The sequence below is a fragment of the Herpailurus yagouaroundi genome, unplaced genomic scaffold (assembly GCF_014898765.1).
Source record: "Herpailurus yagouaroundi ecotype Mexico unplaced genomic scaffold, PumYag 163, whole genome shotgun sequence".
In the NCBI taxonomy this organism is placed as follows: domain Eukaryota; kingdom Metazoa; phylum Chordata; class Mammalia; order Carnivora; family Felidae; genus Herpailurus; species Herpailurus yagouaroundi.
This window is the reverse complement of record NW_024412404.1, coordinates 4,060,822-4,087,310: the sequence shown is the minus strand read 5'-3', so window position 1 is coordinate 4,087,310 and position 26,489 is coordinate 4,060,822. Positions and strand designations below refer to the sequence as shown.

The 26,489-nt window shown below is 40.5% G+C and overlaps 1 protein-coding gene across 1 annotated transcript in view; it reads right to left on the bottom strand.

Moving 5' to 3' along the window:
* The window catches only part of ARID5B (AT-rich interaction domain 5B), a 182,323-nt gene that overhangs the window by 73,550 nt on the left and 82,284 nt on the right, over window positions 1-26,489 (bottom strand). The window contains exon 4 of the mRNA XM_040485129.1: window positions 18,364-18,594. Within this exon, the coding sequence (XP_040341063.1) occupies window positions 18,364-18,594 (231 nt within the window). The remainder of the gene's footprint in view (window positions 1-18,363; window positions 18,595-26,489) is intronic.

Here is a 26,489-nt window from a genome sequence, read left to right as displayed (position 1 = left end):
CCGAATGGTTGGGACACCTTCAAATGAACTCAGGTTAGCTTACAAATCACTGATCCCTAAAAGAGCACAAACTAAAATTACATTTGTTTTTATTGAAAGACAGTCTCAAGTGCTGACATGTAGTGTAAGACATGTGATACATAATAATACTCTTAAACCAGTTCTGACATAATATCTCCGGCGGCCTAATAACCACAAATGATTGCTTTAGTTAAGAACTAGCCAGAAGCAAAATAGATCCATGTAAAAGTAGCTTGAACCATAAATACCTCAACAATATTTTATGTCACTTTGTAAAAGTTAAAGGAGTCCTATAATAATTAACAACAAAAACGCCATGTTCTTTACTATTGTGTGTTGGTTGTGAAAGGTTATTTCATAGTCCCCCAGGCTGCCAGTGCTGTAAATTATGCAGGCACCAAGAAGCATTAAGGAGAAATAATAGCAATTTAAACGAAGGCTGACGTAATTCATGATAAACAGTCATTGGAAAATATTACAATGTTGTCTTTTTTGAGTGGGTTTAATCAGAAGAATGTGACCATATTCTAACATAAACCACTTCTCTTTTCCATTGTGCTAACACTTGGAATGTTGGCACTCACCCTGGCTGCAAGGTTCTTATTCACAATAATTGCTGGATCCAGGGCTCTAACACCTCTGGGGAACCTAACAATGTAAATTTGGTATTCTGATTGATGGAAGGAGCTTCCAAGACAAAGCTCAAAAGCTCTGGGCTGCATGGTGGTCCAAAAGAGGGACTGAAATTTGAGATGCACGTAGCCAGGATAACTTAAAGAATATATATCAAAAAGATGGCTAAGTAATGCAAACATTGAAGAATTGCTTTATTGTCACGTCTAATAGAACCTTGAGATGTGGTATAAATCTGGCAGCTGTTATGATGAAAGCAAACCTTTGTCACACATTGTTCTGGGTGAACTGTAAATACAGCAACACATTAAGAGGCAAATATGATGAGAAACACCAAACCCGCCAACTTTCATTAATGCAAAGTATCGCCAGGTCAGTATCATGGACATGATCACAGGATATGGCGGCCAAGCAGATGCGTATATCTGAACACACACAAATAATTGTTAGATTTAATACGGGGACAGGGGAAGCAGAATTCTGTGCATAAAAACTGACTGGGAGAAGGTGGGGTTTTGTTTTTATTTTTGTTTTGTTTTGTTTTGTTTGTTTTTTACCAAAAAAAGAAGAAAAACAAAGGCAGCAAGCTCAGAAACATGCCAACATGCAGACTGGGCAATATTTACCTCTCTGGAATTCACCCAGTCTTTGGGAGCGTAAAGGGAATAATATTGCTATTATAACTGCAAAGCCTTCCAAGGTACAGTTCATTTAAAAGTCTTTAAGCCAACTATTGATTATTCGTGTCAACGAAGGAAGGCAAGGATAAAAGAAAACACTGAAAATCCAATAGCTTATTTTTCCCACTAGTTTCTATTTCATTCATGATCCATTCTTTCCAAAGGCCATTAAGAGCAGAACAAGTGATTTCATTTTTTCTTCTTCCCCTTTTCTCTGCCAGCCTTCGGGTGGAGGTGCTAATGAGCTGGAATAAACTCAAATGAAGGCAGAGGAGGCAGAGGAGGCCTGCCCAGGGAGTCGGGGGGCTTGGATCATCTACATAGTGGGGCCCCTGTCCCTGATAATCAAAAGTTAATTGCCACCTTCCAAAGACCACTTATAATATCCATTATATAGCAAAACAGACTATTTTTGACTCAGGATCTCTTTTTCCAACTGAATCTATTTAAATAGTCCCAGAGGTCAAATATCTGGCCACTCCTTTAAAAATATTCTTTCAGAATATGATAAATGGCTTTCTTTGGCATTTATACTAATAAAAGCGTATTTTATCTCCTCTTACCACACAAACCTTACTCTCTCTAAATAGCCCATTGCGAACATTATCAGTGAATTTTGCTCAGTGTACAAATATTTTATGTATTACAATGAGTAGCAGAACGCAAAACTTGCAAATATTTATTTTTAGACATATGGGAAAAAAAGCAATTAGAGCTAAAAATGTGAAGAATGAAGAGCTCACTTAGAAGCAATTACATTGGACATGCAAACTGTTCTGCCATCAAACTTTTATTCAGATGCCATAGAGCATGTTAAGAAATATCACTTGCACACAAAAAAAGAAAATATTACTTCACAACTGAAAATATCCGATCACTATAAACAACATCTGGGGGTCATTAATAACTTACTCCGCAGTTGAATTAGCCAAAGAATAAGTGGCCTGACTCAGAATTCCTAAATTTCTATTTTTGAAGGAAAAACAAAACATAAAACCATGACTTACATTTGCAAATATGGATGCTCTCTGGTCAGTTTACACGAATACGCAAATGTGTGTAACACACAATGATCAGTTTGTGTACACACAGCGGACACGTACTGTTAATGCATCAATCGCCATCTCACCTTAAGTGGTGTCGTGTTTTTGCTTTGAGGAAGTTTAAAATTGTAATATTGAGTTCACTCTTCGCTCAGAGCCCTGTATGTAATTAGCATATTTTTCAGACTGGTAAGAATCTGACCATAAGCAGCATCTAAGAAGCTTCCCATTCCAAACTACTACAAAGCCTTTTGTACGCAGCCTAACACATTTTAAGAGCAAGCATACTGTTCAAATATTCCAGCCCTAAGATAAAAGAACTAACAATTTTACTGCCACACAAGCCACTGTGCTGCAACACCCTAAATATTTATACTAACAGGAGTTGAAAATAGTATCAGAGAACAATGCCAAAATACTTCTTCTACTCATTAATAGCAACAGTCTTTGGCAAGACAGATGCCAAAAAGCCAGCACTTTTCTAATTCACTGGGTCCCATCACATGGTCTGTTATTATAGGTTTCACAGGGAGTCAACAACGTGGTTGATTTAATGGGAAAGGGAAAATAGTCTTTATGACAATCCATATTTACATTTTTAAAAAATGTCTCTAAAATATCTCTCTGAAAAGTACCAAATTTCAAGAGTAAGGCACACAGTTCTTATCACATTTCAATGTCTCCAGAATCGGTGGCCTCCCAAATGGACAGCATCTTACAGTGATAATGCTTTTAATTTCTTGGCAGTATGTATGAAAATGATGTGTATTACAAATGATGTTTAGATTGGATGAAATATAGTACCTAGTTGTTTGGTCTGTATCAGGGATCGGCAAATTTTTCTGTAAAGGGTAGGAGTGTAAATATTTTCAGCCTTGTAGGGCATACTCTACTCGACTTGTCTGTTATAGCACAAAAACAGTCATGGATGAGACAGAGACACATGAGTGTGGTGTAGCAGCGCTCAGCAAAACATTCTATAAGACATCAGGCACCTGGGTGGCTCTGTTGGTTAAGCATCCGACTCTTGGTTTTGGCTCAGGTCATGATCTCAAGAGTTCATGAGATCAAGCCCCGTGTTGGGCTCTGTGCTGACTGTGCAGAGTCTACTTGGGATTCTCTCTCTCCCTCTCTCTCTGCCTCTCCCCCATTTGTGCTCGCTCTCTCTCTTTCTCTCTCTCTCTCAAAAAAATTAAACAAACAAGCAACTCTGTAAGACAGCAATGGGCCAGATAGGGCCCATGGGCCGTAAATCTGCCCTATTTAGCACACTGTGAGAATGGAGCCAGTGTTGCATGCTGAGGGAACACTGGGCCTGATGCAGTGCCCCTGATGGCGCACACCTGTCTCACTCCCCGTCTTGACAGTGTAACACCTCGCCTTCAGCAGGTGCCCAGTATATGTCAGGTGAGGCTGAGGCGAGCTATCGTGCTTAGGCTCACATGCCTCATTAAATGGATATTGCTGGGGGTTGGAAACAAAGACTGTGCAGCTGAATGTGAAGAACTTCTGTGGGGACATTTTTTGCATCCCTTTTGTCAAAAATTTTGAGCACACTTTGGATTCTTGCAATCATTCTTCACGCGAATCAGAGTAGTTACCCGTTTACCACGGACAGCAATGCAGCACACCCCACAGGAGCGCTAGCTGGAGAGTACCAAGCTGGGTTTGAATCCCAGCTCCACCACTTGCTGGTGGATGGCTTCCTCTTAAAAAGCTCTGAACCTCAATTTTTTCATCTGCAAAACAGGACACTACCTACCTCAAAGTATTGTGAGAATTTAAGGAGGTGATGTATATATTAAGTGCTCAATACACATTGAACCTTAAACTTCACTAAACCTTCCACTAAAGTGATTAATCATATAAAATATATGTGATCCATTAAATAGATATCATTTTGGGACACAGACTCTATTTAGACACCTAATACAGTGCCTGACACATAGTACACTCTCAATAAAAGGTATGAGTTATTGTTATTTTTTAATTACCCAGAATTCTCAGGAAATGAGCTGCCCTAGGTAGTGAAATGTAACATTGACAGAGAATCGTTACAAATCATTATCTGTTTCACAGAATGCAAGTATGTGAGGACAGAAAGAGATCTGGAAGATCACCTGGTCTAGGGGTTCATAACCTAAGGTTTCACATAGTGGACAAATCCTGAAAAATATATGCAGATTTCCTATATTTGCTTGATAGGTTAATTTTTGCTAACATTGTTCAAAACCATGATGGTAATGATGATGATGATGTTTGCGTGCACACTTTCATGAGAAGAAGACTCAAAGCTTCCTTCAGATCCTCAAATGGGGCGGAAATCCAAAAAAGCTCAAAAATCCAGTCCAACCCTCCATTTCAGAGGTAAGACTGGAAATCTAGAATTAACTGAGTTGGTGAAGCTCCATATTTGGTGAGAGGGCCAGATTCTAAACTCAGTTCTCTTGACTCCCAGTCAAGGGCCCTTTCTGGTACATTGCACTTTTTCCTAATTTCTGGGTAATTCATAGCACTAGAGTGTATCCCTCCAAAATCATGCACTTTTCCTTAAGGAAAGCCTTTTACGGGAGCCCGTGACTGCCCAGGGAACATACACTACCTTCTGCTGCCATTTGTCATCTCAGTCTAGCACGTCAGTGCAATTGCAGCTCAAGGGTTCTGCCATCACACCTGGATGGAAGCAATTAAGGAAGGAGGAGCTGGCAGTAATCATTACCCTGTCGACTTCCACTCGTCAGCATCATGGCCACCACTAAAACTTTGGGTATTCCTGCAACACTGAGTCTCAGTCCTAAGTGTGCATAAAATAAGATTAAAATGTTGGTGACAGGACATTGCCCATTCAAATTCAGGAGGTCTGAGACTAAAAATCACAATTTTAGTGAGTTCTTCGGGAGACCAAAGATCTTTGCCCGAGCTCACTTTCTTGCCTAAGTCCCCCAGTATTCACTGAAGAAATTTTTTCCTCTTGTGCCTTAGAGTCATACAGAAACTGTGGATCTTCATTCCGAACACTGGATTCTCAGTGTCGTCAACCATAGCCATAGAAGGTTCAGTAGATAGGGCTGATTGTAACCAAGCACTGGGCTGGCTCTGATTATCTGATATCTCTGCTATTGCTGAGAAGGAAAATAATTTTGGCAATAAGAGATTCTTGGAATTTATCCTAAAGAAACCATCAAAATGCTGATGCTTTTATAAACGAAGATGTTCATTACAGTGTTAATTATACATTACCCATTGAAGCAACAAAGCTAAACAAAACCCTGGAAGAAACAAAGCAACTTCTAATAGAAAGGGATTATGTAAACTCTGATAAAGTCATTTGATTCAGTATTATGCAACCATTAAAATGGTGCTAGTGAAACTGTTCATAAGGATATGAGGAAATGTTTTTAAGTGCTAAAATTTTAAGGTAAAACAACTGCATGTATAAAATGTTCTCAAGTAAATAAAAATGCTATGGAAAAAGTCTGGAAGGAAATAGATAAACCCTGATGAGATTACCAATGATATTTAGGGAGGCAAAATCAAAGAGTGGAGGAGCATACCAGCTTTGAAGCCAGACAGACCTGAACTGGAATCCAGCCTGACCACTTACTAGCCGTGTGACTTTGGGCTGATGTGACCTTTCTTAGCTTCTGCTTCCTCCCTTGTGAAGTGATGGCTAATATGGGATTCCTTACAGGGGCCTTTAAGGAGTGAGATTATGTATGTAAAGGAGTTAGCATAAGGCCTGACATATGGTGCATGCTCACAGAAGAGTGGCAATTATTATTATCCTTGTCCTTTCCATAATGGAAATAATTTCATAATGAGAAAAATATTTTGAAAAACATATGAGCTGTGTTTTACTATTTTTTTCCCCCTCCTTGAAATATTGTACAAAGGGTATTCGGGATGGGGAGCATCTGGTTGACTCAAGATCCTGGTTGACTAGATTTGCTGCATAGGATCTCGTGGTGGTGATGCCATGCCCTTCAGGACTGGGCCCCATTTGCGGGGGGGGGGGGGGACAGCCCCCAGAAGCGCAGATCGAGAAGCTGATGCCCACATCCCATTGAGGTCTTACCACTACTATACTCATGTTTAACTCCTGAATTTCCCGATCAGTTCTTCAACTGCCCAAAGGGGTCATGGACACGGGTCTTTGAGGTTATACAAGGTTGTTCAGAGGCAAGATCTTGAAGATGGGGTGAAGGCCACTTGAAAAGTATGACCAACACTCCTCTGTGTGTGAAGGACATTCCTCTCCTGGGTTGTGGATGCCAGTGTGAGGGCGGGATGAGCCTCTGCCCCAGTTGGAAGAGACCAGGCCATGGTCTCTCTGCTCTCTGAGGCTACCTCCTCACCTCAGCTCTGGCAAGGTCAGCAAGACACTTTAATAGGGCTCCCTGTGGCCCCTTTTGTTCTAGTTCTGACATATTTCAACTCCCTTTCTGGAAGAACAAAGGGACAGGATGCATTCTCTATAGCATAGAGCCTGTCATCTGGACTATGATAAAGAAAAGGAGCAAAAGAATCCACTTTTACCAACATCCTTTCTCTTTCTGAAGGTGTCTGTGCTGGGAATGGGGCAGCGGTCAGCACCCTGACAGAGTATAGTTTCTGGCACTGTGCATGGTCATCTTTGTTAAAATATTTGATCTCCTATTTTATTATTTTAATTATTTATTTTTTGAGTTTATTTGAGACAGAGTGAGTGAGTGGGGGTGGGACAGAGAGAGAAGAGAGAGAATCCAAAGCAGACTCTTCACTGACAGCGCAGAGCCTGATGTGGGGCTCGAACCCACGAACCACGAGATCATGATCTGAACTGAAACCAAGAGTTGTACACTTCAGTGACTGAGCCACCCACGTGCCCCTATCTCCTATTTTAAAGACCTAATTTTCAGGGTGCCTGGGTGGCTCAGTTGGTTAGGTGTCCGGCTTCAGTTCAGGTCATGATCTCACGCTTCATGGGTTCGAGCCCCGCGTCCGCCTCTGTGCTGACAGCTCAGAGCCTGGAGCCTGCTTCGGAATCTGTGTCTCCCTCTCTCTCTGCCCCTCCCCTGCTTGTGCTCTGAATCTTTCTCTCTCTCTCTCTCAAAAATAAATAAACATTTAAAAAATTAAAAAGAAAATAAATAAAGACTTAATATTCACGTCTGGAACTGTGAGGAAGAAACTGTGGCCTGTTAAACCCTGTGTGTTGTGAACTTGCCTCATCCAAAGATGGAGCTCTCCTCACTGAAGCTCTCCAGAGAGATAGAAGGTCTCATCCTCATCCATAAAGAACACGATGCAAGTCAACAATCCACAAAGTATGCTCAGGGTGTAAGTGCCATCCACCAAGTAATCTTCCTAGTAATGAATGTTCAACTGGCTAAGCTTTTTCTTTTCCAACACTTTCTGATCTGATCCCAGTGTGAACTGTGATCTATATTATGTTTCAGATGCAGATAGCCCACATTTAATTGGAACTTGTCAATGTCCTAGATGCTAATGACCCTGCCAGTGTTCCTTGATTTTCACACCGAATTCTGAGATCTATGGGTTAGAGGCTAGAAAGATCAGTGTGGTGACTTACGGGTACAGGCTACTATTTGCTTTAATTTATGGATGCTCCTTGACTTCCTCAGAGAACACCCTTCTAGGTTGTGCAGACTCCGGGATCTATTAAACATCATAACCAATGAAAACTCGTCAACCAAAGATCTTGACCGATTTATGAAGAACATTCCTCTGGTTTGAAGAGGTGAGTAAATGTTGAGGGAAAAAAAACATGTCCTTTGAGCTAGATACTTTCCCTTGAGAATTCAATCTATTGGCAATGAGCTAAATAAAGATTGAGGTTAAGAAATACTTGACTTTAAGGAAGGAGATAAAATGATAATTTGAAGCCTTCTGACATTTGGCAGGATTTTTACTCACTTACACAAACATGTGTTGATACAGAGGTGAGTAACGCATGATTCTTACTCCCTCTAGGAGCTTAGAATCTAGGGAAGAGAAATGCAATAGAATCCATTAACTTTAATACCAAACAGAAGAAAAAAGCAACTTTGAGAAAGTACTGAGGAACACAGAAGGACACGGAGTGAAGTGTTCTAGAAGATTGTTCTGAATCTACAGTTTCAACCTAGAAGTAGCCCCTAAACGTCCAGGAAACCAAGCAGGCACCTCAGTCCTTTACCCCCTGCTGCAAAGTTGATGCATCTCTCCTTCTCCTTCTTTATAGGCCCAAGGGGAAATTTCCAATTTAATAAGAGACAAGTTGATTTTTCCTCCAAGAGGCTTCCCCTGGGTCCTAACCACAATGGGGTCTCTGAGAGAAGGACTCAGAAGCACCGGCTCCCTCAGGGGAAGGTGACATCTTCTAGGAAGAAAAAAAGTTTTGCTTGCAGAGGCTGGTATTTTGTTTGTTTTGTGTGTGTGTGTGTGTGTGTGTGTGTGTGTGTGTGTGTTTTAAGGTCTATGCTGAAAGCTAAAAATGGCAGAGGAAACAATCTCTTTGAGCTTCAAAGTCTGGAGTATTTTCCATCTCCTCACCTGAAATAACTTCCTTTTTTTTTTTTTTTTTTTTTTTTTTTGAATCCCTCAAGGTCCAGTTGAAGATCCACTTCCTTTCAGAGCCTTCTCCTGACGTCTGGGCCCTCTTTTACATCTTTCAATTCCAGGGGTACCTACAATTTGGCCTCCTCTGGTTAGCCCTTAGTGGACTGCCTTGCAGTGCCCATTATATGGCAGAGCTTTCCCATTTACAAAGCTTGACAGATATCATCTCCTCTGAACATCAAAATAAGTCCTGAATCTTAGTCCCATGCTTCTGTCACTTTAGGGTGGAAAAGTGTACCCCCTGGGGTCAACAGACTGGGGTGGGGGTGCTAACTCCCACTTTGGCAACGTGCTAGATCTGTGACCCCGAAATAACTATGTTATAAGGCTGCTCATGGTAAGATGAGGAATTGTTAAGAAGATCACAATAATATCTATAGTGGTCCATCACTCTATGTCTTATCTCTGCCAACTCAAGTTTTAAGTGTCTTAGAGCAGAGACCCATGTCCCAACAATGCCTGGACCTCTGCCTTCAACAGAGCCGGTGCTCAATGCATGAATGGAAGCACCCAGAAGTATTAGAACGTACCAGTCTTTTTCTGCCCAAATCCCATCTGTTCTTCAGTCTTCCATGATGGCAACTGAAGAGCCAAAAAGGCCGTTCAGAGAAGAGACTCTCAGGGAGAGAGTTTCTAGGCAACTTCCAGAGGGAGCATAAAGCCCAGATGATGGAGTCGAGGCCCACGCCAGCCAGCGATGAGAAGATTTCCTGAGCAGGCAGTGCCGCCTGCACCTATGCCAAGAGCTTGGCTAGTCTGCCTCCTTTGAAAACCCATTACCAGATCATGGCAAGCAAAATTTAATTTTAAGAAGGGAAATGATTTATGTGCTACAGGAATAAAGAAGTGACAGAAGCAGGAAAGCTTGCATACATTTCATTTTTTGAAATTAGACCTATAATTTTTTCATTAAGGGAGGATGCCAAGTTGGGAAAGCCAATGCGTTCCTAAGCAGAAAATTACAGAGAGGTGTATAATCAAAGTCCTGTCAGCATCACAACCCCATGCCTTAAAAAGAGTCCATGGGAACACAGGGCAGTTTACTATCTGCCCCTTTCAACCTCCAGCTCTCACAGCGCTCTCTATTTATACCCGCTTCTGTGATGAGATGGGGAGAACCACTCTGGCTGGTGTGCAGAAGAGACCGCAGGCCAGCGAAGGCTGAATCAGGGAGGCTGGTAGAATACAGACAAGCGAGGACGGTGGCTGGCATCAACATTTCCTGATCAGATTTTGAATCGTCATGATCATTCCTCTCCTAACCTCTCCAACACACACCAGTCTCTCTAAAGCCTACAGAACCCACTGTATATTCATTATCTAGAGAGCTGGTGACCAGTTATCTGTTTCCAGGCAGCCGGATCTTAGGAAGCTGGAAAGATCTTTCTGAGCAGGGTCCAAGATGAAAGGCAGTCTAGCGTCATTGTTCAGAGCATGGACGCTGAGCCAGAGGGTCTAGGTTCAAACCCTGGTTCTGCCACTTGATAGTTAGGTAACTTTACTGTGCGTAAGTGTTCTTACTTCAAAAAATGGGGGAGAGCAATGATATTGACACAGAGTATTTATGCATCCACTCACTCATTTAACCCAATATTTATTACACACCTACTGTGTGTCTAGTATTGTTCTGGTCCCTGGGTGGGTACAGGGTTGTGAACACGCTTTTTTTAAAGTTTACTTATTTATTGAGAGAGCGAGCGAGCGTGGGAGGCGCAGACAGAGAGAACCCAAGCAGGGAGGCAGGGCTCGAACGCTCAAACTGTAAGATCATGACCTGAGCCAAAATCAAGAGTCAGACACTTAACTGACTGAGCCACCCAGGTGCCCCACGTGAACCCGCTCTTAAAGAGCTTACATTATAACACAGGTGGGGATGGGGGAGACAGACGATAAACATATAACAAAACAAATATGATAGTTAATCTCAGATAGAGATAAGTTGTAGGACGATAAGTACATGTTGGATGATGGGGTACAGCGGAACACGTGAAAAGGGGCAAGTCAGAGAAGACTTGTCTGGGGAGCAGACATCTGAGCTGAGGATGCAATGATGAGAAGAAGCCAGACCCATGATATCTGGGGAAACACATTCCATGCAGAAGGACAAACAAGTATTTCTGGAATGAGTGGTTGTTGAATGATCTTTACTAGCAAATGATACCTCATTTCCCCAGTATTCTGTATAGGTATGAAATAATTCTATAAATGTTTTTTTGAGGAACCACTATGGACTTGGTAGGTGGGTAAGGTTGTGTGGGGTAGTGCAAGAGGTACAAGAAGATTTAGTTAATGATGAGTACTTAAGTAGTACTTGCCATGGACCATCTAAGTGTCCTAATCCTCACAGCTCTTGAGGTATGGTTAATACCCATGGCATGCCTAGCCCATATTTTCCCAATCTTCTCCCCACATACCACACTGTAAGATCATTAGGAGTATAAATCGTTTTGTCTTATTTACAACTGTGTGCACAGGGACAAGAACAATACCTGGCACATGGTAGGTGTGTAATAGATATTGGTGCAATGCATAAATGGACAAGAACGTACTGAGTGTCAGGCACTGTGGTGGGCTCCCAGCATCCCCAGACAGCCTCGCTACAGTCCAAGGAACTTTAATCAATCCAATTTCCTTGAGCAGATAGAATGAAGGGGTTTAGAGGGTATCTTTTGCTATCAAGAGGATTTTACAAATCAAGCGAATACAGACTTATTCTGATCCTCATTCTACCATCCCTACCCTAAGTAGCACTTTTGCCTGTGATTTTTCAATGACCTGGTTCTTTCCTGTGGTGTGTGTGTGTGTGTGTGTGTGTGTGTGTGTGTGTTAACTGATAATAATATCTATTTCACCCTAGAGAGGAATATGTTGATCTTGCTAATGTAATGGGATATAACTTTCTTGCTTTTCTAAATGAAATGTTAGGTGAAATATTAGCCAATATAGACACAAATCCTTTCTTCTGGAGTGAACAAGAGTTTATTGTACCCGTGAGTCCAAATAGTTTTTAATAACCCATTGAGTCCCCTTGGCTACAAAAGGAGTCCACAGTTATTTTAAAATATCCCTTCAAGTTCCAAAAATAGAAAAGAAATCCGTGAATCCTACCCATTCCATATAGCATGACTCTGAAAGTTAACTTGCAGTAACAACATAAAAATTCTGTTTGTTAACCCTCCACAGAGATGGTACCCTAGCTGCCAATGCCTCTGCCCCAGGAGGTCTGCTCTCCAGCCCTCTTTGTGTCTTAGCGCCCTGGAAGCCAAGGCCATATGTTAATCATTACCTGTACTATTGAGCACATCCGATATACCACGACATTTACTACGTTGTATGATGAACTTAAACATTCCTCTGCCCCTACTTGGGCAGCACATGCAATAAACAGAAAGTACCAAGCATGGTCCTGGGTAGGCCACTATCTAATGGCAAACAGAATCTCTAGAAAATTTCCAAGACAAAACAGTCCTCCAAGAGAGATCTCTGAAGGTTAAGGTCTTCTGCATAAATAGCAATATACAAGAAGCACGGCTCCTTTTCCACTCTGCTTCAATTAAAGAGAAACATCTGCCTTGTTATCATTTGGGAGATCGGTGGGCACTGCAGGCAGGCAGCAAAAGCCTGAATGTGGACAGGGGCCAGGAGCAAGGCCATTTGATCATCGAAATCCACTGTGACCATGAAACCTACTTTGGCAAGGAAAAAAAAAATGTTTACTCACTTACAAATTCCCATGATCCTTAACAAAACAACTGCCTTTCCTTTCGTTTCCAGCAAAACATGTGATGTTTAGAGGGAAGAGGCACAGTCCAGCTCGTCCTCTGCTTCAAAATAATTTTATGCATCCTGAATTTTCTTTCATAAGTCAAAGTTTCATTCCTCTTCTGTTTTCCTCCCTCCCTTGGCTTTTTCTTCTTTTGTCTAGAATGTCATTATTTCACCCAACAGGAAAACAGAAATGGAAAGTTCAGTGCAGAGTCAGAAAAGATTCTTTAAAACATACTGTAGAAAGTAGGAAAGTTTTCTTTTCCATTATGGTTCTAGAAAGAGTCCCAGGGCCTTAGAGGAACAGTTCCTTTATTATTTACAGAGCAAGATCAGTGTAGATGATTCTAAGTTGTCCAAGTCCTAAGTTCTAATAGAAACAGTAGAGAATCTTCATTCACCATGAGGACTTTTTTTTTGGTCAAGCGGATACAGATTTAGTCTGAGTCTGGCGATGAGCTATTACTACCTGGTTTTAAAGATGGGACAAGTGAGGGGACTTACATCTCTTGCCCAGAGGAATAGCAAATCAGACAGGCGAGACTTGATTAATACTGTGCTTGTTTATAAGCCTGGCACTTCTTTCCCCTAAATGGTTCCATGCTCCTTGTGCTTCAGCAAAGGATATGTTTTAATGCTGATGTAGCCACCTTCTCCCTGAGGAGAGGATCTCATGGTTTCCTGCACGTGGACCAAATGCCAAGATGGCAGTCCATCTCATCTCTGCTCTTTTCTGGTGAATTACCACATCCTTCCTTTAACTCCATCCCATTCCTTGGTCAGGGAACACACACACACACACACACACACACACACACACACACCGACCCCACAGAACTTAGGAGAATGTCTTATGTCTCTTTGTAATTCAAAACTCCGACTAAAATAAACCGTATCTTTTGTTATATTTTTAATTAACCATATCTTAATCCATTTAGTTCCACCCATATTTACGGACTGATTTCATCTCATTTATATATACTGGGTCCACCTTACATCTGATAAAGCTGGTACCTTAAAGTTGTCCATGTACCTACTGTACTGTGCACACCTCTGTTTGGAGTTGGCTGTCAACACTTCACACATGTGAAATCAATCGTGTGATAGTCATGTAAACAGCACGCATGACAAACTGGTAGGCATTTTATTGTTCTAACAGGGAAAATAGGCAAAATGGGTGCACGTGTGTGTTTTTCCTACCGTCCAGACAATAGCATGATATAAATGACGGTATGCGTTTTACAAAAGAGGAATCAAATTATAAAAAGATGTAAAAGCAAGGTGGGGGGATGGTTGAAGAATGCCTCATGCTAGGAGAGTCTAACAGGACAGTGGGGGCAGGAATTATGCACAGGGGAGAGATTTTTATGAGAAAAATTGTCATTCGTAATGTCACTGTCCCTTCATTATTATTATAATCTCATTTCCAAATTGCATGTGCAATACAACCAGTTTTCGCAATGCTTTAATGGGGAGTCCATTGCTTTAGTTTAAAAAATAGTCCATTTTCTTGTGCTGAGAAAAGAGCACATTGCCTTTAAGAGCATTGTAACTGACAAGACAGAAGGATTCAGGCAGGATGTCGAGGCTCAAGCTTTTCAATCACCTGCCATTAATATGATTCGATTTATGCTTATGTCATAGGTTTAGATATCGCACAGCGCTGTAAGCAGGGAAGGGACTTGAATAAAATACAGGGACGAAAGCAGATGGTATGCTATCAAAACCCTTCAAGCCTAAAATAACCTTTCCCAAGTAAGGAGGATAGTTAATTAAAACCAGGATATATTTACTCTATTCTGAATATCTCAATGTAAATAAAAATCAAAATGACACCACTGTAATGTGGGACTAAATGATGAAATTTCATCTATTCTATTTTTCTTTAATAGTTTCTAATCAAACTTTTCATTAAACAGCTTCATAAAATTCCATGGAGAATTTATTTATAGGGATTCATTGTAGATTTAAAAGCCTTACTTTTATTGTTCAATTAAACCTGTTATTCAGTGGACAACATTGAAACAGTGGGGAGGGGGGATGATGTCTGAGCAGTTGGAAGAGGCTGTCACACGCACAGAGGATGTGGGTCATCTCTGCCCAAGAAAGCCTAGTTTGGGCTCTAAAGCCACTGCCTGGGTTCGTCCCAGCCCTGGTCCACAGACTCATATTCCTGTCCCCCTGGTAAAGAGAAGGCACCAGTCCATTTATTGGGGGCAAACCAAGTAAGGGAAGGCCAACGGTTCACCCAGGGTGAAGGCAGCCATTCTTAACATGGAGAGTCAGGACATGAATTGTCAGTGATCTAGGTATTTCCAAAACTTTTCTATTAGCCTTTCTCCCTATCCTTTTTTTTTTTTCTCTTAAGTTTTTATTATTTATTTACTTTTGAGAGAGAAAGCACGAGTTGGAGAGGAGCAGAGAGAGTGGGAGAGACAGAATCCCAAGCAGGCTCTGTGCTGTTGGCGTGGAACCCAATGCGGGGCTTGAACCCACGAGCTATGAGATCATGACCTGAGTGGAAGTCAGATGCTTAACTGACTGAGCCACCCAGGCGCCCCTCTCCCTGTCCTTTAAAACCAGACCCAGTCCTGCCTTTTTCATGAGGCTTTCCCTGACCCCCCTCCAAGGATCACCCCCCTCCCTGCCCTGGCCAGCCCAGTGCTAAATTCCTCCTGTGCTTGCTTTCTGCAACACTCACCAAATACTTAATCATTGACTTTCTTGTAACATTAGTTAACCTTTCAGGTGTGTTAATCCTGTCTTCCCCAATTAGATTTTTAAATCCTCCAAGCAAGCAAGAACCGTGTTTTATTTATCTTCTGAACGCCCTCTCTCACCCCCACTCCATAATCCCATTTAAGAGGAGAAAGCAGAAAATATATTAGTTAATAAAACAAACATTATTTAATCATAGGAAAGCAGACACTGTCCTTTTGAGAAGGGCCTTGCAGGTACGTTATGGCAATTTATGAATTCCATGTGTCAAAGGTGTAGCTGATAAATGCTATAAACCCTTTGCCATCAGCTCCACCATTCACCCACCTGGTGATATGGCTAATAAAATTTGATTTTTACAGCCTAGGCATACTGTTACCTAAATTACATTTGACCAATTACTGAAGTCACCAAACGTGTGGTACAGAATATATACTGTGTAGAAAATTCATCTGTGGGCCCCCTGGCACTCGCGGTAATCTGACAGAAGTGCTTCAGTCATCTGGCAGTGTTTAATATTAGGAACATTTGTTTAATGCTAATGAAATTTATGTTCTCCTACCAACTGTTAGTTGGTTGGAGAAACCCAACCCCACATTTTAACAAACTCTTTAACCCATGTTGCTTTCAAATACAACCAATTGGAGGTTTAAAAGGGTGTTTTCTGGAAATTTAGATGTGTGACCCAACATGGAAGGTGGGGGAGGGATGTTGGCGAAGGTATGCAAATCAGGTCAAAATACCCCCCTTCCCCGGGGGCGGGGGGCAAGGGTGTCCACTTAGGAGAATGAAATACTATACGAAGTACAAACTCAACTAATATTAAAGATTAAAGAAAAATCTAATATTCTAATGATTAGGCTAGCCATCTAAAAACTCTTTAAAGGTACCTTTATTCCAAAAGAAAGCTTCCACTTAAGAGGCTGGAGAAGAAAAACAGCATTAAAATTAGCTTTACCAGAAGAAAGTTCAGGAAAACATTCAAAAGTCAGATGCTTGTGTTTGTGAGAACATTTAAAACTAATTTAGTAACTCTTAACAACCATTGTGATCACTGTTAAATTGGAACTTCTTTCTATTACCAATTCCAGACACAACAGCTTTCAAGCTCAATGACTAATAACTCTTAAATTAGCCAAAAAGGTTAAAACATTTTTCATGTTACATTGTGATGCTCTTTGAATACTCTTAAGTGAGGGAAAGCATTCTTTCAGTTTTATTTTGTGTCAGAAATTTACAGACCTCTTCAGTGGCAAGCAGGACAGAGGGGTTTGGACGTCAGGGATATGGGGGAAAAAAAACAACCCTCAAAACAGAAGTGTTAAAAAGGGAAGATTTGTAGAGGTTGATCTGAAAAGAGAAGGTATTAAAAAATGTATTGGATACATTCATCTACTTGAATACAAAAGTTATTTGAGTATTAAACAATTCTTCTTGGAACAAGGAGAAAATAACTTATAGAAACACTACTATTCTCTTATAGAATGGCAGTCGTTCGGTAAGCCAGAGCTGTGAAAGGCATCCGACAAAAAAGTTTGTAAGGAAAAAAGAAAAAGCCAGGTCCGATGAACCTAGGTGCCCTACTTCTTTCCTCCCTTCTTCGTTGGATTATACATCATCCCCTCATCCTCACCCCTACGTACAATACCCCCCTGAAACAGGTGGAAGGCTGCCAAGGTCATGAATACAGTGGATTTCTCAAACCATGCTGAGGCCTGCAATTGTTTAGCAGAATAATCTGAACCTGAATAACCCACAAACTAGGGATCCTTGGGAAAGCATTAGCCAATGGAATCAAGGAGTGTTCCAACTCAAGGGGACCCCATTAGTGCTCCCTCTGGGCCAGTGGTCTCAGACTCTTCTTCACCCCAGGACCCATGAGAGATTCAGCATGGGTCGGTCATCATACTGGTCGCTCCATGGTGGCAATTCCCAAAGAAGGGGTAGGTGGGGGAGTTTCATGCCTCTGTAAGTACAGGAATTTCCAGGGAACATTTATAACTTGATAAAGCACCCCCAGGGCATTCTGATATCCCTGCCCAGCCTATTGAGGACCACGATATGATCCAGTCTCCTCAACACACAGATGAGAAAATGAAGATGTGAGAGATGTGACCCTGGCTTGCCTCCAGTCATTCACTGCATCATGCAAGGTCTCCCAAATGTATATCTCTTCTCCTCCTTCACTTCTATCTATAGAGACACATGACTGATCAGCTAGGCAGAGATGCAGATAAAGATATGTGTGCATATATCCATCTTTGGTGGGCATGGTGTACAAAAAATATATATAGATATCTGAATATAGATATATAAATAAGTATAAAAATATACACAGATATCTGAATATAGATATATAAATAAATCTTTCTATATTTTTTATACACTGTGCCCACCAAAGATGGATATATATGTGCATACATACATATGTATGAAAAAAATTAAGGGGCATGGGGATCTATCTATCATCAGTCTATCTGTTCACCTTTATAGTACTGAAGTAGTCACAACTGGTGCATTTTTATAGTTCCTTATAACACGGAAAAGGGCGTGATCAATTAAAAACAAAAATCAGTATCCAAATAGCCAAAGCCTTCGAAGAAAGAACTAACACGGAAGCTTCTTGTCTGAAAGTCCAATTTCAAGGTCGACCAAGCAACTTTGGACCCTATACTGAACAACAAATTCTAAATAATAACCTTTTACCCTGGTAAACAGAGGCTCCCGAAGAGGCAATGACACTTCATGCCACAATAATTTTGGGGGGAGGGGAGGGGAGGGGTGGCACACAGAGATTGTGAAAATAAGCCTTGTTCCCCATCACCGCTCTTTCCAAGAACCGAAAAGAACTAAACACACACGCGCAAGTTTCAGGTAGGAAAAAAAAAAAAAAAAAGACTCACCAAACTCATCGCATATACTCTCATTTTCAATGAGAGTTGGGTGGTCAAACGTGTCTCGACAGTACAGGATCTGAGGGTTCTTGCTGACCACCGCAATGCCCCCCAGGGCTAACGCAAACTGGTCCGTTAGAATAGAAGATGGCTTATCCTGGATGCGTTTCAGCATCGATCGGTACCGGCAGTACTGAGGGTAGCTGAGAACGATCACGTTGGTTTCTTCATCGTCCTCCCCTAGACAAACGAGAAAAAGCTCCCATTACTTTCTTCCCTCCAACAAAGAACTGTCCGGGCTATGGCATGATTTCAGTGATCACTCTGGTTTTGTATTAAAATGTGTCTTCAGTGAGACTCTTCTACCAAGTCATGTTTGTCTCTGTCTGGCTGACGTGGGCATTCTCCCAGCCCCACTTCACCAACCCAATTCCACTAAAAAGCCTCGAGTTACTGGTAGGGAAAAGAAAAAGTGGGGGAAAAGAAAGAGATGGGGTGATCTCATAGACAGATTAAGCAATGTTTGGGTCACCAGAAAGCAGCAGAACCAAAAAACTGTTTTGAAAGAGTCTGATATATATTTTAAGCATTAAAGTCACTCATCATAGGAAAAATCAGAATTTTGTGGAGCTTCTTTATACATATTTCCAGAGTCTGGTATTGCTACATTTTTGGATTATATATTCTTTCAGTGCTGGAAGTCTCTGTAAAGGTCATCTGGCCCCAGAGAGATGTCCATAAGTTCAAATAGCATCATCATCAAATCTGATGGTGGGTAGTGCCATTCAACAAATATTTCTGGTTCTCTTTATGGTCGTGTGGAAAGACCATGCTTCCTGGCCCACTGGAGTCAAGTGACCATGTGACTTGTTTTGGCCAATAAAATGTGACAGAAGTGAGTGGCTACTTTAGGGGCCAGTGTTTGACTGACAACACTCTCTTTCCCTTTGTCCTGGGCATCTGTAATGATTCAGATAGTGGCTACTCTGCCATTCAGGGTCTTGGAGTAAGAATCACATGGAGCAGAGACCCCTCCTTGATCCTAAATGGACACAGAACACAAGCACAAAAGGAACCTTTGTTGTTGTAAGTGAGGCTGTGCTTTGGGGGTTATTTGTTTTTGCAGCATGATCTATCCCAACTTGATTGATACCTCCACCTTCTTTGCCCTCCCCCCTTCTCCTACCCCCTACCTTCTAATGTTCCTCCAATCCATCTGGTAACTTGGCACATCTCAGAGAACCATGCTGAGAGGACTCCCCAAGCATCCTTGTGACAGCTCCATCAGAACCAACTTAGCTCAGAACATTTCAGCCACTTTAATGAAACTCTCTTTTACAATGATCTTAATGTTTATCTACACCTCTCTATATTAAGTGATTATTTATAAAAACCAGATTCTGCATGGAGGAATCCTGCCTTCATCTTAAGCCTGAGAAATGGCAAAAACTCCCCTTTGGTAGCCTGCCACCTGCACAATGTCAAGCTGAATTTAGGCTCCATGACCCAGTCTGCCATCACTCTTTATAACCACTCCGTCAGGGCGTTTGTAAGCAATTCCCAGATATGTCACTGGCTTATCCAAAGGGAAAACACTCAATATTTTGAGTCCTTACCATGCTGCAGGGAATTGCACAAGACAGTTGTTAAGGATACCAACATTATCGTGGCCATCTGGTAACCAGTGGGAGACAAATGAGTCAGGACAGAACAAATGATAGAATATAACCAGTACCAGTGGAAGGTGTGCATGTGACCTTTTCAGATAGGAGGCCAATACCCAGATGTATTTCTAATTATGTTCACTTAGTTCCTCAGGCTGGAGGCTTCTTTGAGAATGGAGATGTTTAGCTGCTTTTAAGATGACATCTTTTAACAGTTTACATTTCTTAGACTCCTGCCTGGTTGTGGGTAGTCACTTTGTCAGCTGCCATACTGAATTAAAAGGAAATATGTTTACATTGAAGGCAAGTCCCCAAATGAAGTACAGTTTTTAAGATGCTGAAATATGCCCCAAGGCATTTAAATTTGAGATTTTTATGGCAGACCCAGACCCTAGTTCACACTTTGGGTTCAAATCTGTGCTTTCTATAGAGTTCAAGCACAAAGAATTTTATAGGAACTATCCACCAAACATCATCAGAACTCCAGACCACTGAAGCGGCCCCCAACGTGTCAACTGTATTATTATGCTGTATTTGTCCAAGACATTGTGGATGAGAGAGGGTATAACCATGGACTCTGAGGACTTATTTCAGCATGCTCGTCACCTAATACCATGTCTGTAAAGAGTAAATACTGTGCAAATCTATACACAGCTTCCAAAATTCTATCTTGGTTGTGCTGTTGGCTTTCTGTACGGGGGCAATGGTTGCACTAGTTTCTCCAAGTGGTCTTGAAATGGAGGGCATCCTGCTTTTCAGGTGGAATGATGGCAGAAGAATGGATGCTTCAGGGTTAGTTTTATAGCAGAAGATGTCACCTGCATTCTTGGGACCATTTCACTTCCTTCTTGTCCCTTCATTCTCTTTCTGTTTTTCTCTGATCATTTTTCATGATAATGCCATCTCTAACCTCTCCCTAATTCTCTGGAATCTGCTCCCTGGCTATCTTTCGTGCTTAGAAATGACCTGGTTTTTGTTGTTGTTGTTTGTTTGTTTGTTTGTTTTTGTTTTTTCTCTTCACCTCATCCTAGCTCCAAACATTTATCCCTCTTTCTTCATGCAGTTCCCAAAACACAAGCCAAGCCATGAATCCTCTTTCTGTTGGAAGAAAAGCTAGCAATTTCCCTCTGGTCCAAGTCATGGAAATATGTCCTATGATATCCATTCATTTTGGAGATATTACCTCTAAGAGTGCTCCCAGGACTGCCCGCATCAGAATCGCATAGAGTAACTAAAAAGGCAGGCCCTAGGGGCCTATCGAGGACCACTAACTCAGAATCTTGAAGGTTAGGGCCCAGGAATTTACATTTTTAACAAGCTCCCAAGTAGTTCATGCACATTAAACTTTGAAACCACTACCTCAGAGTCTGAATTTAGCTTTTGCACAGATGTATAATAATTTATTCAGTTTGGGTTTTGATTTCTGTTTCTGTATGTATGTGTAAACACACACACACACACACACACACATACACACTCCACTTTCAATGGGAATATGTCTCGACAACCCATTATAAGTTGAAAATACCCTAAATTGAAAAGACATTGAATACACCCAATCTACCAAACGCCGTAGCTTAGCCTCACCTACCTTAAATGTGCTCAGAACACTGAGATTGGGCAAAATCATCTAACACAAAGCCTATGTTATAATAAAGTATTGAATATCTCATGTTATTTATTGAGTACTTTACTGAAAGTGAGAAACAGAATAGTTGTGTGGGTACAGAATGTTACCAGTGTGTCAGTTGTTGACCCTCGTGACCGTGTGGCTGACTGGGAGTTGTGGCTGGGGGCTGATGGCAGGCACCAAACAGTATTGTGCCCATATCGCCAGCCTGGGAAAAGATTCACATTCAAACTCAAAGTACAGTTCTATTGAATGCATATCGCTTTTACACAATTGTAAAGTCAAAAAATTGTTAAGTTGAAGCATCTTCAGTTGGGGTTCCCAAGAATACATATATTTATAACTTGTTTTTAGGTATATGCTTCTATCAAAACCCCCACTGTATCCAGAAAAGAATATAGGACCGAATTCCCTTCTTCTTGCCACTTTCCCAGATTGTTGTAGGTGTTACAGAAGACCCCAAATGAAAACAAGCTCTCTTAGCCAAAAATACAAGGGACAGAGGGACTATTTGTTTAGAAATACTATGATTTGTAGTACTGATAATAGAACACAAAAATTTACAAGGGTCTTTCACAAAACACATCTCTTCTGTTCCTCACAACAACCCTATTAGTAGGATTTACTGCTTCTGAACATCCCCCAATTCAGAGGTGGGGTAACAAGTTCAGACACCCAAGTGACTAGTTCGGGATCTCAAGGAAGCAAAGTGACAGAGGTGAGATTGCCACCTGGTCTTTTAATTCCAAGTTTGACGGGCTTTTCATTATGACAAAATGTCACAAATACTAATAATAGCAAAATTATTATCATTAAGGTAACACTTTGATTTCTTTTCCTATGTGGCTGTGGTTGAAAGAAAATCTTTGTTTATTTGACATATTATTATTAGAAATTTAAGCAACTTACAATATTAGGGAGGAGGATGATGGCTTTTGGTCATGTAAAATACAAAACCTCTGTTTCATCAAGAACTGTAGGATTCAGCCAGCTACAAGCCAGGTTCTACTCCGGTTCAGTTAGCTTGCTGTTATTTGGGAACATGCAGGTCACATTGTAATGATCTAGCAGCACTGACACATCTTTCATGTGCAGTGGTCTCGCTTTTTGCGGTTTCGCTTTCTGCGGTTTGTGGTCAACGGCGGTCTGGAAGCAGATGATCCGCCTTCTGACATATCATCAGAAGGTCAGTGGTAGCCTAACGCCACGTCACAATGCCTACATCATCCACCTCACTTGTTCTCCTTGCTCGGGCATCCAATCATCTCACATCATCACAGAACAAGGGTGAGTACCGTATAAGGTGTTTTGAGAGAGACTACTTTCACATAACTTTTCTTACAGTATATTGTTACTAGTGTTCAATTTTATTATTAGTTATTATTATTCATCTCTTACTGTGCCCAGCTGATAAATTCAACTTTTTCACAGGTGTGTATTAATAGGAAAAAACAGCATATATAGGGTTTGGTGCTATCTGCAGTTTCAGGCATCCACCTGGGGTCTTGGAATGTATCCTCCATGGATAAGTGGAGGATTGTGTATATCAGCTTCCTACTTTCTACCCATATAATAGGAACTAAAGCCAACTTCAGGTTGTGCAAGCCCAGAACCCCTGTGCCTCATTAACCTCTTCCATACTAAGAATCTAGAGGTCCAGCTGGGACCTGGTTTAATGTGGCAATGCTACTTACTACTACCAAACCAAAAAATTATGATACTTTTGCTCTTTATGAAAAGAATCATCCATTTGGACCAGAACTTTGGCATTGTTTGGACAGAGGTAAATTTCCAACCTTACAATTAGACATCATGAAAGGAATTGTCCTTAATTTAAAAAAAACAAAAAACAAAAACAAAACAAAACAAAAAAACAACAGCAACAACAAAAACAGACAAAGCCATGAGACCCTCAGGACTTCCATGAAAGTTAAGAAAACATTCTAGGTGAGAGTGAAGAGAAGATCCATAGTGAAGGTGTGATCTGAAAGAACCAACCATTCATCTAGGGTAAAATTTCTCCGAGTGAAGATACCTCAGAGAAACTTTACCCTAGAAGAATTTGGTAGACATGCTTAGTCAACTGGAGAAGAATTTTATTCTCCCAAGTACAGTCACCTTCACAGGAAAGTATGTAAAGCAGAGAATAAAATTATGAGTTTGGAAGACTTTTCCAGATCTAAACTCATGATCCTATAACTTCCCCCTAAGCCTTTGCATTAAATTAACGTCTTCCTCATACAGCTACAAAACTATTAAATTGTTCAACAGCTGTCACATTTTATTTTGCCCTAGTACACTAAGAAACAAATAAAGCCAAACAACCCTTTCAAGAACTCTTATTTAAATTCCTCAGCTACTACTTTCCTCCTTTTGCATTTCATGTACATATAAACAAACACTCCTATGCAGTTACCCATGAAACAGAGGCTGCCAATAAATACTGCATAGGATATTTTTCCCTTTCCAATTCATAATAGGTCTAGCAGATAAATCTAAGAATGAATAAAGAATGGATAAATTGCACATTTGTTTAGCGAAAGATAAACAGAGTGTTCCTGGAACAAAGATTTTCTTTCAACCACACCCACATAGGAAAAGAAATCAAAGTATTACCCCAAGGAATCTTATTCTAACACACTCTAGTCAGCTATAGTTGGTTGGATTATGTATGCATTACTTGATTTCTGTTAACAGAAAATGATCAGCAATAAATTGTTGGTACCAAAGACTGAAATTTTAAGCCATATTATGATATTCTATTAAAATGTCATCCCATTTCTCAATTCCCCTCCCCACCAAAAAAGAAAGTGAAATATTTTTAAATGAAATATTCAAAGGGAATAAGAGACCCAAAATTACTAAACCTCATTTCAACTTCAGTGAAAAGAATTTTGCCTATTAAAAGTTAATACCTAAAGTACACTGCTTGTAATGCTCAACCAAAATTACTCTAATCCTGTGCTTATATCATAATTACACGTTTTGTTAACCTCTCTCAATGTCAATTTTTCACTTATTTATATATTTTCAAAGTCCAAAACAGAATTCCACAGAGAAACTGTAATTATAACGTGAGACTCCACCCAAGCTTTTCAAACAGTAACTGTATACCATTGCTTTAATCCTCGGAGTTGGGCTGGGAATGGGAAAGGGGTGGGGGGGGGGGACAGGGTAAGAGCAGGCATTCATTCTGAATAGCACGTTGCTCAAGTTGTCTTTATACAAAGAGAGATGCATGAAATAGCAAACACAATGAATTAATGGAGCATTGACTTTCAAATATCCATAATGCTATTTTTTTTTTAAACAGATAATGGTGGCCAAATGCACAGGAGGCTGAAAACATAAATTCCGGAGGAGAAATTTGCTTTTATCTGTTACACAACATTTAGAAACGTAACTTTCTTTTTCATTCTGGGGGAAGAAGGGGAAGGCTTGTTTCGGAAACATCACACTATTATGCTTACTGAAAACCACTATAATCTACTTCTAACATCAGTAAGCTTAAAAAGAAAAATCTTAAAAAAAAATCTTTGCACCAGGATTTTATAGAGCCTGGTGGAAAAAGTATGCATGTTCCTTCCTGCACCTAATTACCTCAACTGAAAAATCTGCCAAGTATTTTGCCCTTTAGTTCTCTAATCGCATTAGGGCAAATGCATTTGGATGCCAATAGAAACAAACATTTAAAGATTTTCACTTAAAAGATTCCAAATATGTATGAAGGCTACGTTTGAGACACAAAGTCCCCAGTCCTTCAAAGACAACATACAGTGTTCTTTTTTTCCCCCCAAGCAAATATGAATTTGCTCCTGTTATAAAACTTGATGTCTAGTTTTGAGACAATTTAAGTAAAATAATGTCAATATGAGAGGCTCTTACAATGATTTATGCTTCTTTCTGTTACTTTATTACATTAGACATTCCTTTCTCAAAGCTTTATACTTTTCACTGTGCTCCTAGCAACCAACCCACGGCAAAGCATCAACTTTATATACCTGGCACTGTTCCAATTCTTACTGCTATTGACAATTATATTGAAGTTTCCATTTAATTGCTGCTCTGCTGTGACACTGAATATTTGTCATAATTAGGCATTTCCTATTTTCTGTCCATTCATTTCTGATTATTACTGAAAATGATTTTTTTTTTTACTTCAGAAAACCTAAGCATGAAAATTCTACAGATAAGAGTAGCTACAGCTGTTACTATCATTACCAACATTGTAACATGCAGGAAAAAAAAAAAAAAAAGGAGAGAGAGAATATAATTTCTCGGAAGGTAATTTTCCTTCCAGTCTAAGTGCTCTTATTCATCTTACAGTTACTCAATGATTTCCTGTTCTAATTACAGGACATTATACAGAAAGACATTCGTAAAAGCAAAAGACAGCAGAGAAGGAGACTAAATAGCCTGACTTGGTTGAAAGTGTTTAAAATTCCAAAGTTGTACGTCAACTTTATCAATTCCTGGTTACAACGCTGTGTAAATGTGTAATGTGTCCCACCATATTTCTCAAGCTCTCTCAAGGCAGTAAACTCAGTACCCAGAGTAAGTACACATCAAAGGGGAAAATACATTTGCAGTTAAACTGATGTTGGGGAGGAGCTGGGGTTGGGGGAGGATCAGTTGTTGGTTGCTTTTTTTTTTTTCCCCCTCATCAAAGCTGTTAAATTGGAGGCATGCCAAGACAAGGAGTGGAAAATATTAATAATAAAAATAAATTAAATGCCTGATTAGAAGGGAGAGAGAACAAGATTCCATCCGGAATAGAAATGAAAATGCCACAAACTATTTCATAAAAACATACTGTGACGTAAATTACACATCAGTATTGC